The sequence below is a fragment of the Micromys minutus genome (genome assembly GCF_963924665.1).
Source record: "Micromys minutus genome assembly, chromosome: X".
Lineage (NCBI taxonomy): Eukaryota > Metazoa > Chordata > Mammalia > Rodentia > Muridae > Micromys > Micromys minutus.
In genome coordinates this window covers 32,313,270-32,340,628 of record NC_137970.1, presented here as the reverse complement: position 1 = coordinate 32,340,628, position 27,359 = coordinate 32,313,270, and the positions used below count along the sequence as shown (strand labels likewise).

General features: G+C 37.6%; 1 protein-coding gene across 1 annotated transcript in view; it reads right to left on the bottom strand.

The window, feature by feature from the left end:
- The window catches only part of PHEX (phosphate regulating endopeptidase X-linked), a gene marked incomplete at both ends in the record, with an annotated part of 233,764 nt that overhangs the window by 21,814 nt on the left and 184,591 nt on the right, over nucleotides 1–27,359 (bottom strand). Inside the window, one exon of the mRNA XM_080909936.1 lies at nucleotides 2,448–2,502. Within this exon, the coding sequence (XP_080766062.1) occupies nucleotides 2,448–2,502 (55 nt within the window). The remainder of the gene's footprint in view (nucleotides 1–2,447; nucleotides 2,503–27,359) is intronic.

Here is a 27,359-nt window from a genome sequence, read left to right as displayed (position 1 = left end):
CCACAGAGGGCATTGAATCCTTGGAATATAGAGTTACAGATGGTTATGAGCACCATGTGGATGTTAAGAATTGAGCCCAGATCCTTTGGGAAAAAAAAAACAACCAAGTATTCTGAACAGCTAAGTCATCCCATAAGCCCTCTTTTATGTTCTTGTCTTTCAGGCATGGACTAGAGGACAGCATTTCCCACAGAATCATAGAAAGAAGAGTCATCAAGCCTTGATGTTAAATGTAGCCAAATACATTTCTTTAGAACTTGAGGAACCGGGATAATGGAAGAGAAGAGAAGATAGCACCATTTTTAGAACTTCAAAAACTGGACCACACAAAGGTAGGATAGCATAGTTGGATAGTTTTAGTGGTGATGCATTTTTACCAGTCATAAAAGACTCATAGAACACAACATATCATTTTCCTTCAAACTCTGTTCTACCTACCCATCCTCTGCTAGGGTTTTCAGTACCACATTATAAAAGAACTACTTATACCCTTATGAGGAGAACAGCTTCTGAAGAAGCCAAATAAAAACACAACCTTTATATTTCTCTGATTTTTATATGTATGAGATACTATGTAATTTAACCTACATACATAATCATATAGAAGTTCTTATATATCCAAATGTAAATACAAGTGACAATTTCTAAAATCATGACTACATTTTCTATTAATGGATCACAATCATATAAAGGCATATAAAGAAGTAAAAGGCCCAAATTGAGATCCATCTCAAGGGGAGGACCCAAGACCTGACATGATTACTGAAGCTATGGTGTGCTTACAGACAGGAACCTAGCATGACTGCCATCTGAGAGACCCAACAATCAGCTGAAAGAATCAGATGCAGATATTTGCACCCAACCAATGGACAGAAACCACTGAACCCTTGGGTTTTATAAGAGAAAATCTGGAAGAAGCTGAGGAGAAGGGTGACCCTGGAGGAGGATCAGCAATCTCAACCTGGACCACTAAGTTCTCTCAGACATTGGGACACCAACCAGGAAGCATACACCAGCTGATAAGAGGTCCCCAACACATAGACAGCAGAGGACTACTGGGTATGAAGATGTACCTAACCCTGGAGAGACTTGGGGGCCCAGGGACTTTAGAGGTCTGGTGGGGTGGAGGTGTGGATGGGAACATTCTCATGGAAATACTGGGGGAGGTGTGGGATGCAGAACAGTCAGAGGGTAGACCAGGATGAGGATAAAGTCTGGAGTGTAAAAAAAACTGATTAAAGAATAAAAAAATAAATTTAAAAAGTGATAAAAAGCTTTCAGTTAAGTAAAATAAATCTGGAAACTTTATAAAATTATATTTACAATATGAAATTATTGTGTTAGGTTAATAAAAAATTAAATATTCTTAACCAAAAAATAAAGAAGTAATGGTGTTATTGACAATAAATATTATGAAAAACTCTACTACATATAAAATTATGAATGATATTCATCTGCAATCAGTTTGTAAACAGCTGTCCTTAAGTCTAGACCTGTCAATTTTGACCCATGGTATAGTTATATGGTTATATTTCTAAGGACACTTTTTAATTATCTCACTTTATAAACTTCAGCTTTTTTGTTCTAAGTTTATTGTTTGACATTCAGAAGCCTCCAATATCAACTAAAATCTGTCTAACTTCTCTTTGTATATTTCTTGACCAGATGAGCTACCCTGTGTCATTCCATAAAGCATAAATGTGTGAAAAATAAAATTCTGTGTAGAAATTAGTTTTGCCACTTAGTCAAATACTCTGCTAACAAGGATCAAAAAGAACTATCTACTAAAAACTACAAAGATCTGTAATGCTTTCTTTCTGCTGAATAACCACTGACTTGAAATTAACTGTTTAAAACACTGCCCTGAGTCTCAGTAGAGACTTCGGAGTTTGAACTTTTAAACACTATTGAGACTATGAATGACATGGGAACTTTTAAAGTTTGACTAAATGTATTTTGCATTATGATGTGGCTACAGGCCTATGGAGGCCAGGGAGTGGAATGCAGTAGTTTGAGTGAAAATGCCCCCTGTAGGCTCAGAGAGAGTGGCACTATTAAAAGGTATGGCCTTGTTGAAGTAAGCATTGCCTTATTGGAGGAAACATGTCACTAGGTTTGGGTTTTGAGGTCTCAGATGCTCAAGAAAGGCTCAGTGTCACTCTCTCTAACTGCTGTCTGCTAAACTGAATGTAGAGCTCTCTCATCTCCCACTCCAGCACTACATCTGCCTGTGTGCTGCCATGCTTCCCACGATGATAGCAAAGCTCTGAACTGTAAAAGCCAGCCCGATTAACTTCTTTGCTTTATAAGAGTTGCTGTGGTCACAGAATTTCTTTATACCACTTAGAACTTTAACTAAGACAGACTAGATATTCTGTCCTTGGTCAAAGTGACAAGGTGCTCTCTGCTAACTTGCCAAGGATTGGTTTCTTTTCTGATTTACTCACCGAGGGTATTCTGTTCCCCAAAAGAAAGGCTTCTGCAGCTCTCCAGCAGGAAACCCTGAGAGGATGTCAAACAAAAATGACATTAAGGATATGGAGGCAATCAATATCCAGTCTCTGGTACCAGCTACAGGACAAAGCTTCTAGATGTTCATCCAAACTACAAATACAGTTGTAGATCCAAGTTATCACCAAGAGATCCATTTAAAGGTGATATTAATTCACTGAGTTTGAAATAAGTACAAGAAACCATTTCAAGGACAGTTTGTTCAGATATACTATTGGCAGAGTATATACAATATACTCTGATATACAATACCCCTTGATATACAATATGCCCTGAAAGCTGCAGGATAGCTGGCAGGTTCCCAGATGCACATAGGTCTCTGTTTCTTGGGTACCCACTGTTGCTGGCCCACATGTGATACATAAAGTATGGCTATACATTTGATACTGTTATTGCCTTGTATTTCTTTGTAACTGAACCTTTAACTTGTATTTTATACATGGGTTCAAAGTAGGTCATAAAGCATATGTGTGAAAAGAAGAGATGCATACAATATGCACATCAGCTGTTCCTGGGTGCCCTCTGCACACCCAGCACTTATCCTACCAAGGGAGTACAGAAGTACAGTTGTTCACACCTGGGGGAAACTAACAAGATACAGCTCAGCTATCATAGTTTCATGTTACTCTGAAATCAACAGTTCTAGAAGCCGGGCTCTTTCCCTGTTGACTAGGTATTGCTTAGATTACTAAAAGAAGTTAATAGTATTTTAAGAAATAGAATGATTCAAGTTCTCCATTTCATTGTCTCTTCATTCTTCTCTGTGTTGCCCAACCTGTAAAACTGAAATTTGTAACATAGGAGGAAAGGGAAATGAGGGAAATCTAGCATTTCTTTTTCTTCCAATCTCGCCATATTCATCACTAAGAAAAGGGCAAAGACTGTTGGTAAATAGGTGATTAAGAAGTAAAAAGCTGGCAGAACAGGGCTCAGCCCATCTGCCACCTGGACCAGCAGTTCCCAAAGGTTAAGGCCTGGTGAGAAGGAGATCTGAGAAGCCAGGGAGCAGAGAGATCTCTGCTGAGTGTGCACAGAAAACGCACCCCTGCCCTGTGTGACCCAGGGACCATGAACCCAGCATTAGGACCTCTGTTCCCACCCGGTGGCTTTGGGGCACAGAACAGGGCTCAGACCATCTGCCACCTGCACCAGTGGAGATCCAGGGACACAGAACAGGCAAGAGGAAAGCGAAAGAGCATATCCCAAGGAAACCAAGACAACCTGGCAACACCAAAACCCAGCTCTCCCATCACAGCAAACACGGGAATGCCAAACACTCCAGAAAAAGAAGACGCAGACCTAAAATCATACCCCAAGATGATGATAGATATCCTTAAACAAGAACGGGAGGAAAAGCAAAAAAGAATCAGAAGCTTTTAAAGAGGAAACAAGAAAAACACTCAAAGAACTCAAAGAACTAGAGGAAAACAGAACCAAAGAGATGAAGGAATGGAAGAAGGAATTTAAAATGGAAATTGACACAATAAAGAAAACACTAAAAGAGATAACTCTTGAGGTAGAACACCTAAAAAAAAATCAGGAGTCACAGAAGCAAGTATTTCCAATAGACTACAAGAAATGGAAGAGAGAATCTCGGGGGCCGAAGACAACATTGTAAACAGACAAAACAGCCAGAGAAGATGCAAAAACCAAAAAGCTCCTAACCCAAAATGTCCAGGAGATCCAGGACACAATGAGAAGACCAAACCTAAGGATAATAGGAATAGAAGAGGGAGAAGAATATCAACTAAGAGGCACAGTAAATATCTTCAACAAAATTATAGAAGAAAACTTCTTATTCACTTTTGAGACTTGCATCATAGCATAAAATATGGAAGGAAAAATTCATGCTAAAATTTTAGTTTTCCAAAGAACAGCAGTAAATAGCAGACAAACAAAATCACTGTTGATGAGTCAAAGTGAAGATAATGTTTTCCATATTAGCATTTGTGATAGCATTTGTTCCGTTTCCTGCATGAGAGGCCTTGCATTTCATTTTATACTGAACCCTACATATTAGTTAGCAGGCCTTGTATATAGATGAATGCCAGAAATACTTGTATTTGCTCTTCCAAGTCACCACTCAATTTTGTACCCTGATCCTGGGAATTTTGATTAATAGTCATTACAGCTGAGAATTCAAAACAACAGGAGACAGAATGGGAGAGGGAGAAAGGAAAAGAGAGAAAGAGACCTTTTGAAATGTCCTTGTCTGCTAGAGAGCAGCTGCGCTAGGCCCCATGAGACTGAATATTCTTTTATGAATTAAAATGCTCCTCTACTCTCTGCTCAACTTTCTAGATCCTCTCCATGCCAGGACACTTTGAGGGGAAATGAAGGCAGGAAAGCAAGTCTTGAATTTAGAGATGAAGTACTCATTTCATAAGACTCTCATTCTATGTCTTTTATCAATAATATCAGAGTTAAGATTTCAAGGTACAAAAACCTAATTGCAAAACAGAGATGTATCCAGTTGTTTCTCTCTTCTTGCTGCTTTCTGATAAAGAAAAGACAACAGATGTGATTGAATTTCAAGGCACAGTGTTACTTTAATCTTCATAATTTCTACATATCTTTAAATATCTTTGGCATCTTTATATTGATAGTCCATCCCTTTTTGTATGATTTGATTTTAGTAAGCCATTCTGATTTAGATATATATGCAAATGTATATTACATATAAATGCAAATCACAATGTTTATATGAAAATCCTATTTCACACAATAAATCACCCCAAAGCAATGATATTTTTTAATAAGAGCAGTGATCATAAGCCAATGTGATTTCGTTATTCAGTCATTATGGTTTTCCTGCCTGGTAATGTGCCCAGCTGGAAGCAGTTATGTCCACTGCCAACTTTGTCACAGAAAAACATCTGACACCTGTATAAGCCTCCACTGCTGCAGCTTTTGCTGTTTTTAGGAGCCCCAGACTCCAGTGCTGAAGTCATCACATCACCCTGATCAGCTATATCTTCTCAGCTTGTCAGGGCCTTGAAACCCAATAGTGATAAACTGGAGAATCTGATGCCCTTAGGCATGTTTTGCTGAAGTGAATGGATTAACAGTGTAAGCTGCATTTTTAGAGATGTCAACTAGCAAGAATGACAGATGGAAATCCCAACAAGGTCAATTCAATATCTTATCTCATAAAGTGGATAAGTTGTATTAACAAAGGTGAAAGTGAGAAATAAATAAATGGGAAGGGAATTATTTTTCTGTCTTCCTTTTCAATAGGCATCTGTTATGTTTCTCACCAACTAATTTTATTTCAGTGTTTCCCCACTGCAGAATCACTCATTGCTTGTTCCAGACATTTAAAGCTTAGTTTTTATCAGTATATTTATGGGAAGCATTCCTCACAGAATGGGGGTGGGGGTCAGTGGTGTAGAAGGGGATTTAACTATTGGGTTGACAAAAATTAATAATTTTTTTAAGTATGGTAGGAGGGTAAGTTATTGCAAGCATGTTTTAAAGGACTAAATATCCATGTGATGATATGAGAGAAGCCCTAAGAAACAATAAACTGAGTTGAAACATGACATTTGGTGCAATTCATGGAGTTTCTGTGCAATATATGTGTGGATGTATGCATTCACATATGTATTAAATTCTACACCACCATACTGTGTCCTTTTATATAAAAGACAAATGTCTTCCAACACAGCAGGTATAGAGGACAAACACTGGGAAAAAGCTCCAGTTGTGAATTTTTGCTTATGTATACCCCCATCAATGAGAAAAGCAGAAACCACCTATACTGAGCCACAAGTTGTGTGAGTACTTGAGATGCTCGTATGCATGATCAGCTACTTTGAATCGTTTTGTGCTTTTCAAGCCACACCTACCATGTCTGATTTCAAAACTACCAACTTCAGATAACTCTCCTCCTACCACCACACAAGAACTTATAAGAAGCAACTCCCCAAACAACAAATGCCGCCACAAACATTGGTTCTTTTTGAGGGAAAGTGTCATTTTTTTTTAATCATAGTATTTGTATATGTGCCTACTTTAACACATATAAACTATGTTACCTTCTTGTTCTTAAATGTGTCAATGATAATTTTCTTATTTATTTTTATTTTTAATCATGTGAGTGGAGGAGAGGAGAGGTTTGTGCACATGTGTAGAGGTGTCCTTTGAGGCCAGAGATATTGAATCTACCTAGAGCTGGAGTTTTGGATAGTTGTAAGTTAACATGGGTGCTAGCAACTGAAACTTGGTCTTAACCACTGAGCCATCTCTCCAGCCTACAACCATAAGTTTTTGATTGTTGTATATGACCCATCCTCATTTTCCTGTAATCTGTGTGACTTTTATTACATAATTTTATATACTGCAGTGATGCTTACAAATTCATTTCATGGTATAGCAGGAATTTATACACACATGCCAGTTGTTCTCAACTGTCATGAAGTATAAGAATCGGGTCTTGTTTAACTACAGTTTGCCAACAACTTACTGGTTAACTTGGAATAGGTCTTCAAATGTCCATCTCTGTGACTGTATGCGTTAATGTTAATCATACCATGAGAACTACTGCCCAAGAGGTTGTCCAAGCACACTCTGAAGTTCACTGCTACTTGGGATATAATTAAGACCACAATAAAGATTGCTTGCAACTTATGTTGCAAATAAAAACATAAAGGGCCAGTTTTAAAATTCTTTCATGGAAGTAATTTTCCATGACTTGCTGTTGGAATAAAGTGAGATATAAAGATAAATAGTAATTTAATAACACTCCTACATACTCAAAATAAGTACCTGCCAAATACATACAAATTTATTGTAGTAATCACCTTGGGGGGGGGATGGTATTCTATGTGGTAGGTGGTCAAAAAGAGCTTTGAACTTTAATGGTTTACATTTTGATTAATCAAAGGCAATCAACTTTTTATTCACTAAAGTTAGCTGTTTTAGAAGTGTGTGTTTTACCAAAAATTTTTCTAAAAGGTACCAAATAACAGTTAACTAAACTTAGTGTTGTTTTGCTCTTGTATTATTATCACCAACAAATCCCATTCCTATATTAAGCAAAAATTAAGCCTTGTAGTTATAGAATTTCAATGACTACAATTATAGCAACAGAAAATATTGATGTCTCTATACTGTAATCACTTCATTGTTTATTGCAATAGTTTCTCCTTTTCTAATTTGCACCCTGGAAAGCCACAGAGACCTGTGTTTAGATTTCTACCTGGGTCGACATTTCATTTTAACTGAGCTTTCTCATTATAACTCTCCGATCAGTAAACACTGACTAACTTAATTGGAGCTCAAAGAAATGCTAACCATAAAATGCAGAAAACTCTCTTATTTTTAGCCTTATTTTGAAAGAACTGATCACATTTAGCAGGTAATTACCAAGTTCAACGATCTGATTTCTATATTTATGAAGACATAGCCTGACTGTAGGTACAGTTTTTAAGAAGTTAAATGTCTCAATATTTCCGAGTTTCAGTAGCCATTGTATTACTGTAATATCACTAATTAAATTAATTAAAAGCACATATAAAGAAGAAAATAAAATTAACCAATTATCCTATCACTCAGACATTAGGAAATCAAATGAATATACACAGGACTAACGAATTCACACTGTGTAGAGATATATCAAAAAGTAGTAATTTACCCGTTTCCACCTATTTCTGTCTAACTTTAATCTATTTTTCTACCACTATCTGAAGGCCTTATTTCAGTTATTTGTTCAAATGTCACTTTATCCTCTAGTACAATGATTCTCAACATTCCTAATACTGTGACCCTTTAATATAGTTCCTCATGTTGTGATGACACCAAACCATAAAATTATTCTTGCTGCACTTCATAATAATAATTCTTCTAGTCTGACTCATGATATAAATATTTGATATGCAGGACCCCAAAGGGGTCATGACCCACAGGCTAAAATTGTTGTCCCAGTGCTTTTGAAATGGTTGAATGTTATCTATTCATAGTGATTTCTGACTTATAACTCACTGTAATACTCAGGTGTTCATCATTTGAATAGATAAAGTCTTGCACAGGAATTTCAAGCTCCATGATAAAGTGGATTTTAATTATTTCTTTTTGGTTTTTATATTATAATATAATTACACCAGTTTATTCTTCCCTTTCTCCCTTCTTTTTTCCCCTTTTTGTTTTTATTGGATATTCTCTATATTTACATTTCAGATGTTATTCCTTTCCCCTACTTCCATTCCCACTCTCCCTCCCCTTGCATCCATAAAGGTGCTCCCTCTCCCAACCACCATCTCCACCTCAGTGCCTTGGCATTCTCCTACACTGGAAAAATGCCCTTTCCCTGGACCAAAGGCTTCTTCTCCATTTCTCCCTTTAAAACTTCTCATATACCACTCTTTTAAAATTTATGGCCTAATATAGGGATTTTAAATTTTATTTAGACTTACTATCTTTCCACTGCAATATTCTCAGAGATAGAATATCTGGCAAATATCTGTTGAGTGAATGGAAACATATTGTATGAACCTCGAGAAGGTGACCGAGGTTGACACATAACCTGTAGTTATGATTATATTTTGTTAGCAACAGTCTAAAATAGCGTATGATATATTTAGTACTGCCATTGCACTATTTCTTAAAGCTTTCATCCTCAGTGTCAAATCTAGAATTATTCTGACTTTTATTTCCTTTCTAAATGAGAGATGTGTTGGTTCCTTACTCTAGTTATGATTGCAGAACTAGTACAGTTTTGAAGCCAACACAGGGTTCATCAAAATGCAGTATAAGGTCTGTGAAGATGGCTCAGCAGATAAAATGCTTTTTATACTTGCATGAAAATTTAAGTTTGGGTCCCCAGCGCCCATGTAAAATGCAAGGTGTGGTGGCATGTGACTATAATACCAGTGTAGCAAAGGCTACAAGAAACAAGAGGATCTAAAGGCCTCCATGGCCACCCAGTCTAACCACTCAGTGAGAGACACTGTTGTAGAAAATAAGATGGAGAGCAATGAGCCACAGCATGAGACATCAGCTCAGCTGCATCAGCACTCAGAAATGAATGTGCATGTGAACATGTGCATGATATGCAAACACAAACTGAGAAGTCCTGCATATTGTCTAGCTTTAAGTAAGTTCTACCACACTATCTTCCCTGGGACTTCCCTACACCCCCCTCAAAGGATTAAATGATTTATAATGCCCTTTCTAATATCTGTGGCACAGACTGAAGACTAGTTTCATCTAGACAAAACTAGACAAAAAATCTTGACCTGAGAGTACTGACCTAACACCAACCTCTTTCCCCTACACTCTTTGTTATTTCCCTTTATCTACAATATATACTTTAAGTTCAATAAGTACAATATACAATTTAGGTTCATTAAAATATAGTGAATATTTTGGAGATAATACTTTCCAAAGACTTCTCTTATTCTGAAGTTTTACATATTCAGATTGACAAAAAGCTATTGCTTTTTAAGACATCCTTTAGTAGGACTCATACATCTTTTCCTTTTTGTTTCTGTGTTTAATCATACTGAACAAAATGGGAGGCCTGAGACTTCCATTGCCAGTGTTTGAGGCTCAGCCCACTTAAATTTTTCCTTTACTCTTGTCAAATTTTACCAAAATTTACCAACACAAGTCAAGGCAACTTAAACTTATCCAAATTCAGAATCATTTCATTCAGTAATCCTACTGACTCTGGGGAAAAAATTTGTATTATTAAATTATATAGTAAGGATTCTCCAGGTACCAATAAAGCAGAAATGGCACTATGCGAAATTCAATCCCACATAAGAGGTAGTTGGGAAAATTCAAAAGGAAAATTCATCAGGCTTGAGAGTATGCAGAATGGTGTGCAAAGTCAAACACTGAATTAAGTGGTTGCATACTTGCAATAATTGCTTTTTATAAAGATATACTTGGGTTTTCCCTGTGATTAAGTATTTGCATCTTTGGGTTTTTAACCAAGTGTGGATGTAGGTAATGTTTGTTTCAAAAGAACTGATGATGCACATATGATGTTCTATTGCATTATTGTTTTTTTCAAATGATAAAATATTTTGTTTTTGTATGGGGTTCTCGATGTGTCCATAAGGCTTTATTCTAATGTATATTATGACTGTTGTTTTCAAGTCTCAGTTGTTAGTCTCATATTGCCAGATGAGTCTTTCTATAAACCCACACTTCAATGTTCTTGCTGATCTATCATTTTAGTGAGGAAGTCATGTTTATTATTGAGTTTCACTTGCAGTTTCAATCTCCTTACATGTTTTTTTTTGTTTGTTTGTTTGTTTTGTTTTCTTTATTTCCTGGACTTCATACAGTCTGTGAGTTATTTCTGGGGGAGTGCAAGCCTCTGGGGTTAGCATCCCACTAACAGTGACTGCATATTATGTCTGTTCTTTTGTGACTGGGTTATCTCACTCAGGATGATCTTCTCTAGATGCAGCCATTTTCTTAGGAATTTGGTTAAGTCGTTGTTTCTGGTGGCTGAGTAGTATTCCATTGTGTATATGTACCACAATTTTTGTATCCATTCATCTTCTGAAGGACACCTGGGTTCCTTCCAGCTTCTGGCTATTATAAATAGAGCCACTATGAACATTGTGGTGCATATATATTTGTTGTGTGTTAAAGTGTCTCTGGGGTATATGCCCAGAAGTGGAATAGCTGGGTCTTCAGGTAGTACTATATCCAATTTTCTGAGGTATCGCCAGACAGATTTCCAGAGTGGTTGTATTACCTTGCAACCCCACCAACAGTGGAGAAGTGTTCCTCTTTCTCCGCAGCCTCACCAGCATCTGCTGTCATCTGAGTTTTGGATCTTGGCCAATCTGACTGGTGTGAGGTGAAATCTCAGGGTTGTTTTGATTTGCATTTCCCTGATGGCTAAGGATGTTGAGCACTTCCTCAGGTATTTCTCGGCCATTCGGTGTTCCTCAACTGAAAACGTTTTGTTTAGCTCTGTACCCCATTATTAATAGGGTTATTAGATTCTCTGGTATCTAGCTTTTTGAGTTCCTTGTACACCTTGGATATTAGGCCTCTTTCTGATATGGGGGTGGTAAAGATCTTTTCCCATTCTGTTGGTTGCCATTTTGTTTTCTTGACGATGTCTTTAGCCTTACAGAAACTTTGCAATCTCATTAAGTCCCATTTGTTAATCTTTGACCTTAGAGCTTGAGCAATTGGTGTTTTGTTCAGGAAATTTTCTCCTGTACCTATGTGTTCTAAGGTTTTCCCTACTTTCTCATCTAATAGTTTCAGTGTATCTGGTTTAATGTGGAGATCTTTGATCCACTTACACTTGAGCTTTGTACAAGGAGATAGAACGGGTCTATTTTTATTCTTTTGCATGCTGAGTGCCAGTTGGACCAGCACCATTTGTTAAACAGGCTGTCCTTTTTCCATTGAATGTTTACTGCTCCTTTGTCAAAAATCAGGTGACCATACACATGAGGGCTCATTTCTGGATCTTCTATTCTATTCCATTGATCCACATGCCTATTTCTGTACCAGTACCATGCAGTTTTCAGCACAATTGCCTTGTAATATAGCTTGAGGTCAGGGATAGTGATTCCCTCAGATGTTTTTTTGTTGTTGAGGATGGATTTCGCTATTCTAGGTCTTTTGTTATTCCATATGAAATTGCACATTGATCTTTCCAATTCCATGAAGAACTGGGTTGGAATTTTGATGGGGATTGCATTGAATCTGTAGATTGCTTTTGGTAGGATGGCCATTTTTAAAATGTTGATTTTTCCAATCCATGAGCATGGGAGATCTTTCCATTTTCTGAGATCCTCCTCAATTTCTTTCTTTAGAGGTTTGAAGTTCTTGTCATACAGGTCCTTCACTTGCTTAGTTAGAGTCACACCAAGGTATTTCATAGTATTTGTAACAATTGTGAAGGGTACGTTTTCCCTAATTTCTTTCGCCACATGTTTGTCCTTTGAGTACAGGAAGGCTACTGATTTGTTTGAGTTAATTTTGTATCCAGCCGCTTTGCCGAACTTGTTTATCAGCTGTAGGAGCTCTCAGGTGGAATTTTTGGGGTCACTCAAGTACACTATCATGTCATCGGCAAAGAGTGATGTTTTTATCTCTTCCTTTCCAATTTGTATCCCCTTGATCTCCTTTTGCTGTCTAATTGCTCCAGCCAGGACTGCCAGTACTATGTTGAATAGGTAGGGGGAGATTAAGCAGCCTTGTTGAGTCCCTGATTTTAGTGGGATTGCTTCAAGTTTCTCACCATTAAGTTTGATGTTGGCTGTTGGTTTGCTGTATATTGCTTTTATTATGTTTAAGTATGGGCCTTGGATTCCTGTTCTTTCCAGGACTTTTAACATGAAGGGGTGTTGGATTTTGTCAAATGCTTTCTCAGCGTCTAGTCAGATGACCATGTGATTTTGGTCTTTGAGTTTGTTTATATGGTGGATTACGTAGATGGATTTCCTTATGTTAAACCATCCCTGCATCCCAGGGATGAAGCCTACTTGGTCATGATGAATGATGGTTTTGATGTGTTCTTGGATTCGGTTTGCAAGGATTTTGTTGAGTATTTTTGCATCGATGTTCATAAGTGAGATTGGTCTGAAGTTCTCTTTCCTTGTAGGGTCTTTGTGTGGTTTAGGTACGAGGGTTATTGTAGCCTCAAAAAATGAGTTGGGTAATATTCCATCTGATTCTATCTTTTGGAATAATTTGGCGAGTATTGGTGTTATATCCTCAATAAAAGTCTGATAAAATTCTGCACTGAACCCGTCTGGACCTGGGCTTTTTTTGGTTGGGAGGCTTTTGATGACTTCTTCTATTTCTTTAGGTGTTATAGGGTTATTTAGATGGTTTACTTGGTCCTGGTTTAACTTTGGAACCTTGTATCTGTCTAGGAATTCATCCATTTCCTCCACATTTTCCAATTTTGTGGAGTATAAGTTTTTGTAGTAGGATCTGATGATTTCTTGAATTTCCTCAGTTTCAGTTGTTATGTCCCCACTTTCGTTTCTGATTTTGTTAATTTGGATACTCTCTCTTTCCCCTCTAGTTAGTCTGGCTAGAGGTTTATCAATCTTGTTGATTTTCTCAAAGAACCAACTCTTGGTTTTGTTGATTTTTTCAATGGTTCTTTTTGTTTCTATTTGGTCTATTTCTGCCCTAATTTTGATTATTTCTTGCCGTCTACTCTTTTTGGGTATATCTGCTTCCTTTTGTTCTAGGGCTTTTAGCTGTGCTGTCAGGTTGCTGATGTGGACTCTCTCCAGTTTCTTTTTGGAAGCACTTAGGGCTATGAGTTTTCCTCTCAATACTGCTTTCATTGCATCCCATAGGTTTGGGTATGTTGTGTTTTCATTTTCGTTGAATTCTAGAAAATCCTTAATTTCTTTCTTTATTTCTTCTTTGACCCTGCTATCCTTTAACAGAGCATTGTTTAGTTTCCATGTGTATGTGGGTTTTTTGTTGTCTTTGTTGTTGTTAAAGACCAGCCGTAGCCCATGGTGATCTGAGAGGATGCATGGGAGTATTTCAATCTTCTCATATCAATGGAGGCTCGTTCTGTGTCCAATTATGTGGTCAATTTTCGAGAAGGTGCCATGGGGTGGTGAGAAGAAGTTGTATTCTTTTACTTTGGGATAGTATGTTCTGTATATATCTATTAATTCTAGTTGGTTCAAAGTCTCTGCTAGTTTTGCAGTGTCCTTGTTCAGTTTCTGTTTTCCTGATCTGTCCATTGGTGAGAGTGGGGTATTAAAGTCTCCCACTATTATTGTGCGGGGTGAAATGTATTTTTTTAGCTTTAGTAGGGTTTCTTTTATGAATGTGGGTGATTTTTTATTTGGAGCATATATGTTAAGGATTGAGAGTTCCTCCTGACAGATTTCCCCAATAATGAGTAAAAAGTGTCCTTCCTTATCTTTTTTGATAACTTTTGGTTGGAAATTTACTTTATTTGATATTAGAATAGCCACTCCAGCTTGCTTCTTGGAGCTGTTTGCTTGGAAGTTTTTTTCCCACCCTTTTACTCTGAGATAGTGTCTGTCTTTGTCTCTGAGATGAGTTTCCTGTATGCAGCAAAAGGCTGGATTTTGTTTATGTATCCAGTCTGATAGTCTATGTCTCTTTATTGGGGAGTTGAGACCATTTATGTTAATAGATATCAAGGAATAGTTGTTTCTGTTTCCTGCTATTATTGCTTTTTTGGGTTGAGTTGTGTCTGTGTTTTTTTTCTTCTTTTAGTTTTCTTGTTTAGGAGTTTTCTTGTTCTTACTAGGCTGTATTTTCCCTCATTGTATTGGGTTTTCCACCTATAATTCGTTGTAGTGCTGGGTTTGTGGTCAGATATTGTGTGAATTTTGATTTGTCTTGAAATATCTTCGTCTCTCCATCAATGGTGATTGATAGTTTTGCTGGGTATAGCAGCTTGGGCTGGCACTTGTGCTCTCTTAAGGAGTGCATGATGTCTGTCCAGACTCTTCTAGCTTTTATAGTCTTTGTTGAGAAATCGGGTGTGAGTCTGATTGGTCTGCCTCTATATGTTACCTGACCTTTTTCCCTTACTGCTTTTAGTATTCTTTCTTTACTCTGGGCGCTTGATGTTTTTAATATTATGTGTCGGGAGGTATTTCTTTTCTGGTCCAACCTATTTGGAGTTCTGAAGGCTTCTTTTATGCTCGTGGTCATCTCATTCTTGAGGGTAGGGAAGTTTTCTTCTATGATTTTGTTAAGATATTTACTGTGCCCCTTATTTGATACTCTTCTCCGTCTTCTATTCCTAATATCCTTAGGTTTGGTCTTCTCATTGTGTCTTGGATTTCCTGGACATTTTGGGTTAGGAGCTTTTTGTTTTTTGCATCTTCTCTGGCTGTTTTGTCTATGTTTGCAATGTTGTCTTCTGCCCCCGAGATTCTCTCTTCGATCTCTTGTAATCTATTGGAAATGCTTGCTTCTGTGACTCCTGATTTCTTTTTTTGGTGTTCTGAATCTAGGGTTATCTCTTTTATTGTTTTCTTTATTGTGTCAATCTCTGTTTTAATTTCCCTCTTCCATTCCTTTATTTCTTTGGTTCTGTTTTCCTCTCGTTCTTTGAGTTCTTTGAGTGTTTTTCTTGTTTCTTCTTTAAAAGCTTCTGAATCTTTTTGCTTTTCCTCCCTTTCTTGTTTAATTAACTCTATCAGCGTCTTGAGGCATGATTTCAGGTCTGTGTCTTCTTTTTCTGGAGTGTTTGGAGTTCCGATGTTTGCTGTTATGGGAGAGCTGGGCTCTGGTGTTGCTAGATTGTCTTGGTTCCCTTGGGATATACTCTTTCTCTTTCCTCTTGCCATTTTGTTGTCAGTGATATGTTCTTACCTTTCCCTTGTATCTGGTCTGTATCCCTTGTTCTCCACTGGTTGAGGTGTCAGATGGGTCAAGCCCTGTTTTATGCCTCAGAGTCGTCGGGTGTGAGCAGAAGTTCCAAAGTTCTGTTTCTGTTTGCTGGTTCAGGCACAGTTGCTCAGCCTCTATGAGCCGCTGTTCCACCTGGCAGGTAGGCCAGGCTCCGCTCTGCGTCCAGAAGTAGCCTCCGGGTGGAAACAGAAGTTCTAATTTTCTATTCCCAATCGCAGTTGCTCAGCCTCTATGAGCCGCCGCTCCGCCTGGCAGGTAGGCCAGGCTCTGCTCTGTGTCCAGAAGTAGCCTCCGGGTGGAAACAGAAGTTCTAATTTTCTGTTTCCAATTGCAGTTGCTCAGCCTCTATAAGCCGCCACTCCGCCTGGCAGGTAGGCCAGGCTCTGCTCTGCATCTGGAAGTTGCCTCCGGGTGGAAACAGAAGTTCTAATTTTCTGTTCCCAATCACTGGATCGGGCAGAGAGGGGCAGGGCGAGTTACAGTGTGCACTTTCCGTGTGCACTCCACAGAGATCTCTCTGCTCCCCTGCAGTCTTGGTCTCCCACTCACCAGTTGCTCAGCCTCTATGAGCCGCCGTTCCGCCTGGCAGGTAGGCCAGGCTCTGCTCTGTGTCCCTCCTTACATGTTTTATTTTATGCTGTGTAAAAGCTTCTACCTCTATAACTCTCTAAGCTGATATAGGTTATGATCCTGTAATCAGAATTGATAGTATATTTAAATACATCATTAAAACTATCAGAAGCATTGGATTTGGTCATGATAATGGAACTCATGGCCATTAATATTCATTGAGTCTCTGTGATATTCCAAATCACCAGGGTAAGTTCTAAATGTACAAACATCATACATCACCAAAGTACCTACAGTCACTGTTACTGAATGTTAATGAACAATTACATCTTGCAAGACTTAAAAAAAGAGGGTGGGCCTATTATACCTTTTCTAAAATATTTGTTAGCTTAAAAGAGCAAAGAAATACAGGATTCACAGAAGACATGCAGAAGAATTTGGAGAGGAGATTATTTATATAAACACCAATGCTAATGGGTAGAATATATGGCTGATAAAAATCAATTGATTTTTGAGGCAAAAAATGTTAGGAAACTTGTTTTCAAAATGTGGTCTGCCAACAGCAATATCAACATCTTTTAAGTACTTGTAAAAAATGCAAACATTGAACTCCTAGCCCACACTTTCTGAGTTTCACCCAACCATTCAGGTTACAGAGACCTACAAGCTAACATCAAAATAATCTTAACCCCAACTGCAAATAAAAATCCCTACCTAAATTTACTGATATTGAATATCTACCATCTTGTCCAGTTGTACTTGGTCATATGAAAAGTAAAGAATTGCTCATTTTTAAGCTGACTTATTCATGTCAGAACTACTGGTTTATTCTATTCACTCCATCTATCAGTAGCATGCATTTGTGATACAATATTTTAGTTGAACTTTCCTCAGACAATAGTTTCTAAGATTAATCTTTATATGACCTTTAAAAATCTGATTGTTGTAAAGGACAAATATACATTTAATTGTAGCTACCTTAAAAATTCTAGTAAGAATGCTAAATCAACTGAGTATTCAGGATAAGTTCTGGCTATAGGATAAGCTAGGTAGCATTCTTCTAGAAATTTGGGGTGGGGCATGCGTTGAGACAAGAAAATTGCTGCAATTACAAAGCACTTTTGGTTATGTCTTTTGTTATTTTTGTTATAAAAGGATTTCATTGTCACTCCTGTTGGATTAATAGTGGCTTTTTATCCAAGTTGGCATCTTGCAATATTTTGGTGCATGCCAACCTTCCTATTTCCAGAAAGTATTGCATTCTAACAGCTGTGATTTCTGTCAAGGGATTCAGCAAGATGTCTTAGCCATCTGCTGGCTTCCTGCAGGTAACCTCCTGCCACCAGATCTAGCAGCCTAGATCAGACAAGCAGAAAGCAGCCTCTGAAATCTGCCCTCCGTCTTGTAGCTTTCTTTGATGATCATTCTATTCTATTTCTTCCATAATTACTTTTATGTCACAACAAACACCATCTCTCCCCTTTACCAGAGTTATCAACCATCCCTATTTTCCCATTACTAAAGAGATACTTAAAACACAGTATTTTTCAGTAGTAAAGCTGGAATGGGCCCAGGAAAAAATGAGAAGAAATTAAAAGCACTGCTTTCACTCACTAAGTCTGACTCCTTTTTTGTGTTGGCAGCATTTTGATGGCTCAATAGTTCTCAACATTCAGCATCAATCAAAGACAGTTTGTGATTAAAATCTTACTAAGTTCCAAGCCTAACAATACCCAATTGTCACAAGTAGTGGTGATGTTACTGATCCCCAGTAAACACACTTTGGGAAGTTCAACTTCTGGAACAATAGGAAACACTGATTCCCACTTCCATACCAGCATAAAGCTCTATTTGGTCCTTTCATATAAACAATTGCTGCCCTGGCATTAAAACAATGATACTGGCATCAATGGTGTTCAGTCTAGTCTGGGGAACATATTAAGTAAATATATACTCATGAATGCCTGTGCGTTTCACTGAAGCTATATCTGTTTATTTGATGATGATTTTATCAGTAACACATTACGATTATTCCACCATATTGTAGTTATACTTGATCTCTTCCAATACTATCCGTTATGATGCAAACTCATCAATACATGTGCCTGCTGATGGTGGGGACAATAAATTGGAAAAAGAAAACAGGACCAGGGATGTAGGGAGCCGTTTGTGCTGCACCCAAACGTGGTGCCGGCTTCCCGCCGAGAGCTCAGCAAACAGAGCTGCTGCCCAGCCAAGAGACTTAATGCGCATGCGCCACATACGTCATAGCCCGCTCTCGGGGCATACTATTGAGTTACAGGAGGGCGCACCAATGAGGTAGCGACACAAGTCTCCTAGGCATATATAGCAGTGCATTTCTTTCCCCACGTGGAGAAGAAGAAGGAGAAGAAGACGGAGAGACCCCACGTGGAGGGATGGCGGAGAGGACCACGTGGAGAGAGACTTGGTAAAATAGATTGCGGGAGGTCCCGCGTGGACAGAGACTGGACAGAAAGATCGTTCGTGGGGGACTGCGCGTGAGAGGCCGTCTAGACAGTAGAATTCGGTAGGGAGTCCCCGGCTGAGAGAGAAGTTTCCTGCTCATGAAGCCCCTGCTCAAAGTGCTGTAGAATAAAGGTTATTCCGCAGAAGAAGCTGTTCGTTTGTTGCACGCCTGTTCCTAGCGGCGGGAAGCGTGGGCGTGGGACACGAGGGATATAGCTTAGTGTCCATATTCTTCCTGTGCGAGTTCCTAAATTCAAGTGGCTGTATTGTGAAACACACACAGGGACACACACCTCCTTGGTGGATAATAATTTTCTTTAAATTCTGTGACTTTCTTTAGGGCATATTCCAAGTCAAAGAGTTGTGCGTTAAATGGTATTTCACTTCAATTTGCATCTTACTTTTATAAAGTAAACAACAACTTAATGCTCATTGTAACTATTAAGATTTCAATGCATACTATAAAACTTTTTATAAGAAAAATGCATTTTATTATAATATTAGTATTCTAAAAACATTCTATATATATTAGAGTTATTATTTTTGCATTGTGAAGGAAAATCTAGGGTTAAAAAAGGCCTACAAAAACACTAAAAATTTGAAAAACACTAATATCCTCAGCCTTACTTCAACCTGTTGACATTACCCTGAAAGAAATCATTTTTAGATTAAGCACAACATATGGCACCAAAAAAATGTTTCAATCATTATGCATATATACTGTGCTCACCAAAGATTGGAATTTGTTTGCTGTCTTTGCGAGGTGGCCTACAATTCTTGCTTCAAGAATGATGCTTATACACTAATATGTACATAGCAACAAGTTTGCACATAATTAGAAACAAATAAATGTCAGTACTGACAAAAATATATTCATTTTATGCAAAAGTGTTTTTAAAATCCTGTACATTTATCTCTGATTTTAAAATAAAGTTATACAAAAAACAAAGAAAAACAATTTTTAAGGTGGGGTACAAGTGAAATTGGGAGCATTAAGGCAGATAAGTGAGACTGACCCTGATTTTTTGTCTACCAGTGCTGTAGTCCAAGATTTTGATGCTCACCACTTCAACAGCGAAGTAGTTCTCTACTTGTGCCCCCCTTGAAACCTTCATTCAAACCAGATCGACCCTAACAACCATTTCATGCTTCCTATTACCAACTACTACGTAAATCGTCCAGTCCACTACAACAGAAACAACATTCACAACTACTTCACAGATAGAAGACAGAGGCCATACATGAATCATTCCCAATTCTCACTCACTAACGGGATTCTAGAAGACTGTGCACTTACCAGTTAAGGATGCATTTGTTTACTTATGAAGACTTCACAAAGCTTTGTTCTTAAGCTGTCTCCTGGGTCAGGCCTCTAAGACAGACAATCTTAAAATACTTACAGCAGGTGCTTTTTAAGCATACCATCTGTCAATTTTACAAACTGTTGCAAGTTTGTTCATGACTTTACTTTATCTCTCTCAATAAACTTTGTAAATCTCATTGTAAATTTTTGTAAAACAATCACTTTCTGGGGAATACACTTCAGTATTCTTTAGAAGGCATCTTGCAGCATCTGTCTGTCAAACAATATACCTTCAATTCCCTCTTAGGCAATGCTAAAGGACCAAGAAAATAGTGGATTTAAATACAGGGCTTGCAGTGAGCACCATGCTTAGAGTTAGGAAAAATGAAGTCCTTTCATTTTCATAATACTGGTCATGTGACTGGTAGAATGTGGATCCTACCTAACCTCTCAGCTGATCTCACATCCTATGGTCTGGCCATGTCAAAAGAAAAAGAAGCCTTCACTAAGTAGAATTTATGAATATATATGACTATTTGATAACATCTTGGTATATACTTATGTGTGTAGCTCATATACTTCTCACATTTCTCATCCATTGTTGAACACTATAATGTAAAGATTGAGAGAGTACCATCAATAAACTGGGTTATACTTCCAGGCCTGCTGTGATAGTTAATCTCAGTTGTCAGCTTGGTTGGATCTGGAATCAACTATGAGAATCTGGAATCAACTAAGCTCTATAGAGATATGCTATTTTCTGATTTGGATTCAGTGATGAGAAAGGACTCTCTCATAGAACAAGGGTTACTCTCCAGCAGCATTTCACTTTAAGATGGTCCAAGAGAAAAGCTATTGCTTTTTACCTACCCAGCTTCACTCCTTGCTGATGAGAACATCTACTTTATTGTTGTTGTTGCTGCTGCTGCTGCTGTTGTTACCATCCTTTGCTAATATTAAAACAACGCTTCTGGGCTGGAGAGATTGCTCAGTGATTAAGAGCACTGACTGCTCTTCCAGAGGTCCTGAGTTCAAATCTCAGCAACCACATGGTGGCTCACAACCATCTGTAATGGAATCCGATGTCCTTTTCTGGTGTGTCTGAAGACAGCTACAGTGTACTAATATAAATAAAATATTAAAAAAAACAATGCTTCTTCAGCCTGTCAACATAAACTAAAGAACAGTGACTTTCTAGGATAGGAATCCAGGCTTTCAGTGACATACTGAGAGAACTGAAGCATCTAGCCTCATAAACTGAGCAATTACTGTGTTCTCAGTCTCTCTGTTGTGAAGATAGTAATTGTTGGGCTACTCAGCCTGTCATGTAAGTCATTCTAATGAATTCGCTGTGTTAAATTTATTTATTGTATTGATTCTGTTCCTTTAGATAACCCTGGCTAATGGACCTGCAGCTGCTAACAAGTTATTTTCTCTCCTGAAAGATGGGTGCATAGTTCAAAGTTTATAGAGCTATTAGGAAGATGAGACATTCAGGTAGTAGGCACATCCATGGTTTCTCAGCATTGAGTAGTATGCAGTATCATCACTATAGCCATTTGATGTGAGTTTTTCAAGAAGAAATAGAAATTATTGAAAAATTATCGTATACTATCTTTATTTTTTTCAGTTACTAGATCTCTTGGGATTTAACCTGCCTATTTCCTAACAACCTCTTACTAATATCAATGCCCATAGTTGGGTCCTCCATCTTTCCTTTGGGCCATATACAAAATTCTAGCCTGTCCAAGCAGTCTGCCTTTTCCCCTTCTTTGAGCCATTTCTTTAAAAATAAAACTAAGAAAATAAATTGATTTTTTTTTACTTCCCAAAGAAAAGTACACCAATTCCCTGTTCTTTAGCATGATAATCATGTTGTGGCCTTTTCTGTCTAAAGCACCCAGGCTGCCTCTGCTCCAGTGGTTATTCCCTCAGTCCATTTCTGCACCATACACAGATCAGCATGTTACCTTTGCAGCAGTCACCCCTTCCTTCATATCATGACATTTCTCCTCTGCCTAAAAAGCTTTGTTTTCCTGCCAAAGTCTTCTTGGTCATCACTTTCACCAATCATCCAATTGTAGCTCACCCAGATTAGATCAATACTCACTACAATGTCCTATAAGTGTCCAGGTAACAAGCTTCTCACCCAATTCACCAGAAGCAAGCACTAATAGCTTGTTATGATTCACCTACTATAAGCCAGACTTCCATATCAGCATTTAAAATGTATTATTTGATATTTATAACAATTCTATAGGATACTTATATCACCTCTATTTCTTTTTAAAAATTAATTAAGGATTAAAGATGTTAAGAAACTTGGCCAAGATTGCAAGTTACTAGTGACCAAGTCAAGATTGACAATCAAATTGTTCCACTCGAGAGCACACAGTACTGACTACCATTATTATATCATGCTAGACATCCCAGTTCAAGTTCATTGTGTCATGTTATAATGCTACATAACAAATCATCTCCAAAATTTCTTAAAACCATTTCACAGTTTCTCTGGGTGAGAAATTTGGAAGCAGTTATTGGGAGGATGATCTATCTGAAGGTCTCCTAGGAAACTACAGTCAAAATGAAGGACTTTGTTGTGTTGACTCAAATGCTTTGACTGAGGAATCTGTGTGGTGCTAGAAATGGGCAGAAGTTCTCTGGAGTCTCACTTATGGGCCTCTCCACAATCTGCTTGAATACCCTCATGATGTGTTGACTAGCTTCTCCCAGAGTGATATATCAAGAAAGAAAGTTGGAAGTCATAATGTCTTTTATTACCTAGCCTCAGAACTCATATACTGTTATGTATAAAAAACCCCACTCTATATATCTAAGGTTTCACATAGTATTGAAAAGAGCTTCTGAGAGCTTTGGATACCAAGAAATAAGGATTATTACCATTTCCTAAAATATTAAATGAGAATATGTTCTAAATTTGGGATTCTTAATCCTTTTCATTCATAACACCTTTGCAACGAAGAACTGTTTATTTGACTCTTGGCATATGTATGTATATATCTCTGTATGTAAAACAGGTATTTACAGATCATAAATGTTAAAGACATTTTATAAACAACAATTTGGTATACATATATTTATAGTACTTATTAAAGATGAAATATATGTATGCTAATTAGATAGGTTGTTCTTATTTTTTGAATACAAATTAAATCTTGGGTGAATATTGATATAGGATATAAAACATCCTCAGCATTTTTCATTGTTCAACTGTTTTGTAAAATGTATTCATTTTATGTGTATGTGTGTATGTTAGTGCACCTCAGGCATGCAGGTGCCTGTGAAAGACTGAAGAGACACTGGATCCTCTTCAGCTCAAGTTAACATACAACAGGTGATTATGAGTCGTGTAAATTGAGTGTTGGCAACTGAACCTGGGCCTTCTGCAAGTAAATCAATTGCTTTTATCTGCTTAAACATCTCCCCATATTTATATGCTCATCAATGCTGAGACTGCCATTTTGTATAAACATGCACTAGAAATGCTGGATATATGTTCATAGCCATTTCAAAAAATATTAGAAATTCTACCCTAATCCTAACCCAAAATTCATTCGCTGATTTTGATACAACTCAAGTCAACCATTCAGATGGACTTATATATGTGTGCTGTATACATGTGTTCATGAAGGTTTGTGTCCATAGGTTGAAGTGCATGTATAGGCCAAAGTTTGACACTTGGGGTCTTCATGGATTTCTTTCCAATTTATTTTTTGAGACTGAGTTTCTCACTGAACCTGGGGCCCATCAAGCAGGTAATCTGGCTGGAAATTAAAATTTAGGGGGTTCAATCTCCATCCACCATTCTTAGAAGTATGATTGCAGACATGTGTTACCATGTCTAAGTTTTACATGGGTAATGAAGATCTAAAATAGGATCATAAGGCATACACAGCAGGCACTTTTCAGACTTATCCATCTTTTCATCCTCTTGAAGAGCAATTTTTAGAATCTTCTGATCCATAGTCAAACACATTATCCATTGCACCACAGGGTCAGTGCTTCAAAGAGAAACTTTTAAAAAAACACAACCCAAAGATATGCTAACTTGATATATGCTTAAGAATACCAATAGGAGAACAGTAAAAATGTTTCTTTTACATAGCTAATGTTTCTGTAACAGCAATGCAACATAGAAAACACTGTCAGAAACACCTCAGACTTATTTCACATTTAATACAGAATTAATTTTTTGTTCAGAACTCTTCTACAGTTCCATGGTCTTGCAACACATTTAAATATACAAGCATTAGGTAAGTTGTGTTTTAGATAATGAGAAATCTGTACTAATCCCTGACATATCTCCATAGCTCCATAATTATGAAACATTGTTTCTAAATTCTGGGTGTTTGCCTTGTTTCCTCATGTCTCCAAATGGAACATTAAATGAATTCAAGACTTTAGTTTTATTAAATCCCAGTAGAAGCCACGGGTGAATATTTACCAATTTGGCTTCCAGTCTATAGTTTTCAGCAGATGTAACAAAGAATGGGAACTTCTCCCAGTATAGTTATGTCCTTAACAGAAAAATCCATTTATTTTTGATTTCAGGATTAACTCTATGGTTAAATGTCCATATAAGCCCAGCCTCTGGACAAAGGCTTATTATCTTTTTTAGCTCAACATTGGTAATTAAACTGGGACAACAAAATCTCTTGGGTATAACAGGAAATATAATAAAACTGTTAGGTTTAGCCCTTGGGCCAGGATAGTTTTCAAGCTAAGATAGTATTTACTTAAAATAATTGTTTAATATGATTTTGGATATACAAATATAAAACTTAATACTGGAATGAGGCATATAACAAATTCTCAGTGACATGTACACATACAACAAGCTTTATTCTGAAGACCAAGCCATATTACTAGAAATAAAAATTGGATATGAGCTGCTCATTCTTCCAGACACTACTACCACATGAATAGATTCATAGAGGCTAGATCAGATTTGTCTTGGTAGCTCCCAGAAGCCAATCCCCATATAGGCTTTACTACATGTATAGCCCATATATCAGTCCAATTTGTTGTCTATTCTATTAATAAGGTTTGATTGAATCCCAGCCATGCTCACTTAGTTTATAAATTGTCTGTAGCTATAATGGCGGAGTTCAGAAGTTGAGGCTGTGTGGCAAATCTGAAAACATTTGTGTTCTAGTAATGTACAGAAAATGTTTTCTTGATTTGTACCTCTGAAGACTTGGCGTTAGGCAACTTATTAGAAAACAAGATATCTGTTCTACTAAATTCTATTCCAAATACCTTTATGGAAGAAGAAAGACTTGCTACTGACATCAAGGCAATACTTACACAGAGTAAAGGCAAAATATGTTGTGTGTGGTGCTGGGTATGGAACTCAGAGACTCACACATGCTAGGTAAGCATCTTGACACTGAGCTATACTCACAGCTCAGGCAAGGGACAAACTGTAACATGCATCACCCATACAACCATTGGTCAGGTTAATACAGAGAATATCTTTTGTACTTCCTCAGGGAATACCCCCAAGAAAGATTGCTACTATTTTAACTTCTATCATATGAATGAATTTTCTTGCTCCTGATTTTTATACGCATGGAATGAAATACATACTTCTTCTTGTGCCTGGTTTCTTTCATTCAACATTATGTCACTGGCAAATATATAGTACTCATACCATAGCATTTCCTCTTGCATTGATGTCTGAGGAACATTCAGTTGCACAACTAAAGCATGATGCATTAACATGCTCTTCTGTTGCTGAACGTTATGACCTACCCAAGGGCTGCCTGACATACTAGTTTAAGAAATACAAGTACTGACATTGGCCATGCATTGTTACAAATCTGTCTTCTGAAACACTTCCCGAATGCTCTACATGCTGCCTATCATGCAGCAAACAAGACAGTAAAGGCCAGAAAGGCTAATTCCATCATAACACATAATTATACTCAAGCTCTCCCACTGAGGCCTTTACATTGTCCCTTTGAAAAGCAGGGTGATAGGTTTAGCAGTTGTCACAAAGTTAGGAAAGCACAGGTTGGGGTGCTAATGATCCCAGCTCCTTGCTCTTCTTTTTAACTGAACTATCAATTGAAATGTAATTAACATTGGTGACAGCTCTCTACCGTGATGCCCTATACAACAGATTTAAACCACTAAAACGTCATACTACACTTTATGTCTGAAGATATGGTTACTCACCTTGACAAGAGCAAAAAAATAAGCTTTAACCACTCTGCGAAAATAACTGAACATCAAAAGATGCCTCCAACCTCGGGATTCTGCACAAAAGCACGAGTTGGGAAACAATAACAAGTCTATTATAGGATTTCCTAGTTTCTACTCAAATCTTTACTTCATGTAGCAACAGACTTAGTGGCATAAATCAGAAAATGATAATGAGACATGAAGGAAATTCTCATAAATCATGTTACTAAGTATAGTTACATCGAAGATGTGAAACCCAATTAAACAGATGGCCACATGCTGTCAGAATTAGCCCCTAATCAATAAAGATGTTCATTTTAGAAAATCACCTCAATTTTTCACTTCTTCAGTGAAGCACAGAGGAGGCAGTTGGGAAGGGATGGGGGAGTCCCAGGAAACTCAATAGGGAAATGTGTAAGAAGAAATTCCACCTGTCTTAATTTGCAGTCCAAAAAATCAGCAATGAAGGGTGAGAGGGAAAGTCACCCAAAGGATTCGTTGTCATCTTGCCTGGTAATGTAATTTACAATGAGAGCAAGCACTGGTCATTAGGAAAATAGAAACAGCTTGAATATCTTAATTAAAATACTGCTTCAAATTGTTCATTTTAAAACCCCTCTGCCCATGAGCTTTCTAGAACCCATTGGGTTACCCCAAAATGACCACTTTCTCAGAAAAGTTCTGATAGGGTCAGCCCTTACAAGTCAAGAAAAAGGCACAGCAGTGGGAAACCCTGGAGACAGAACTATTGTTAGGCACACTTACTTTCCCCAAAGGAGCAGTAAGCCTTTGGTGACATTTGAAAGAAATGGAAACACCAGTGAAGAGACAATCTCATCACCCTTTTCTTGCATAAGAGTTGACCTATTACACCCTCTAGACTGCTGAAAATTAAGTCTGTAAATACCAAGAGCTGATAAAGGTGAGG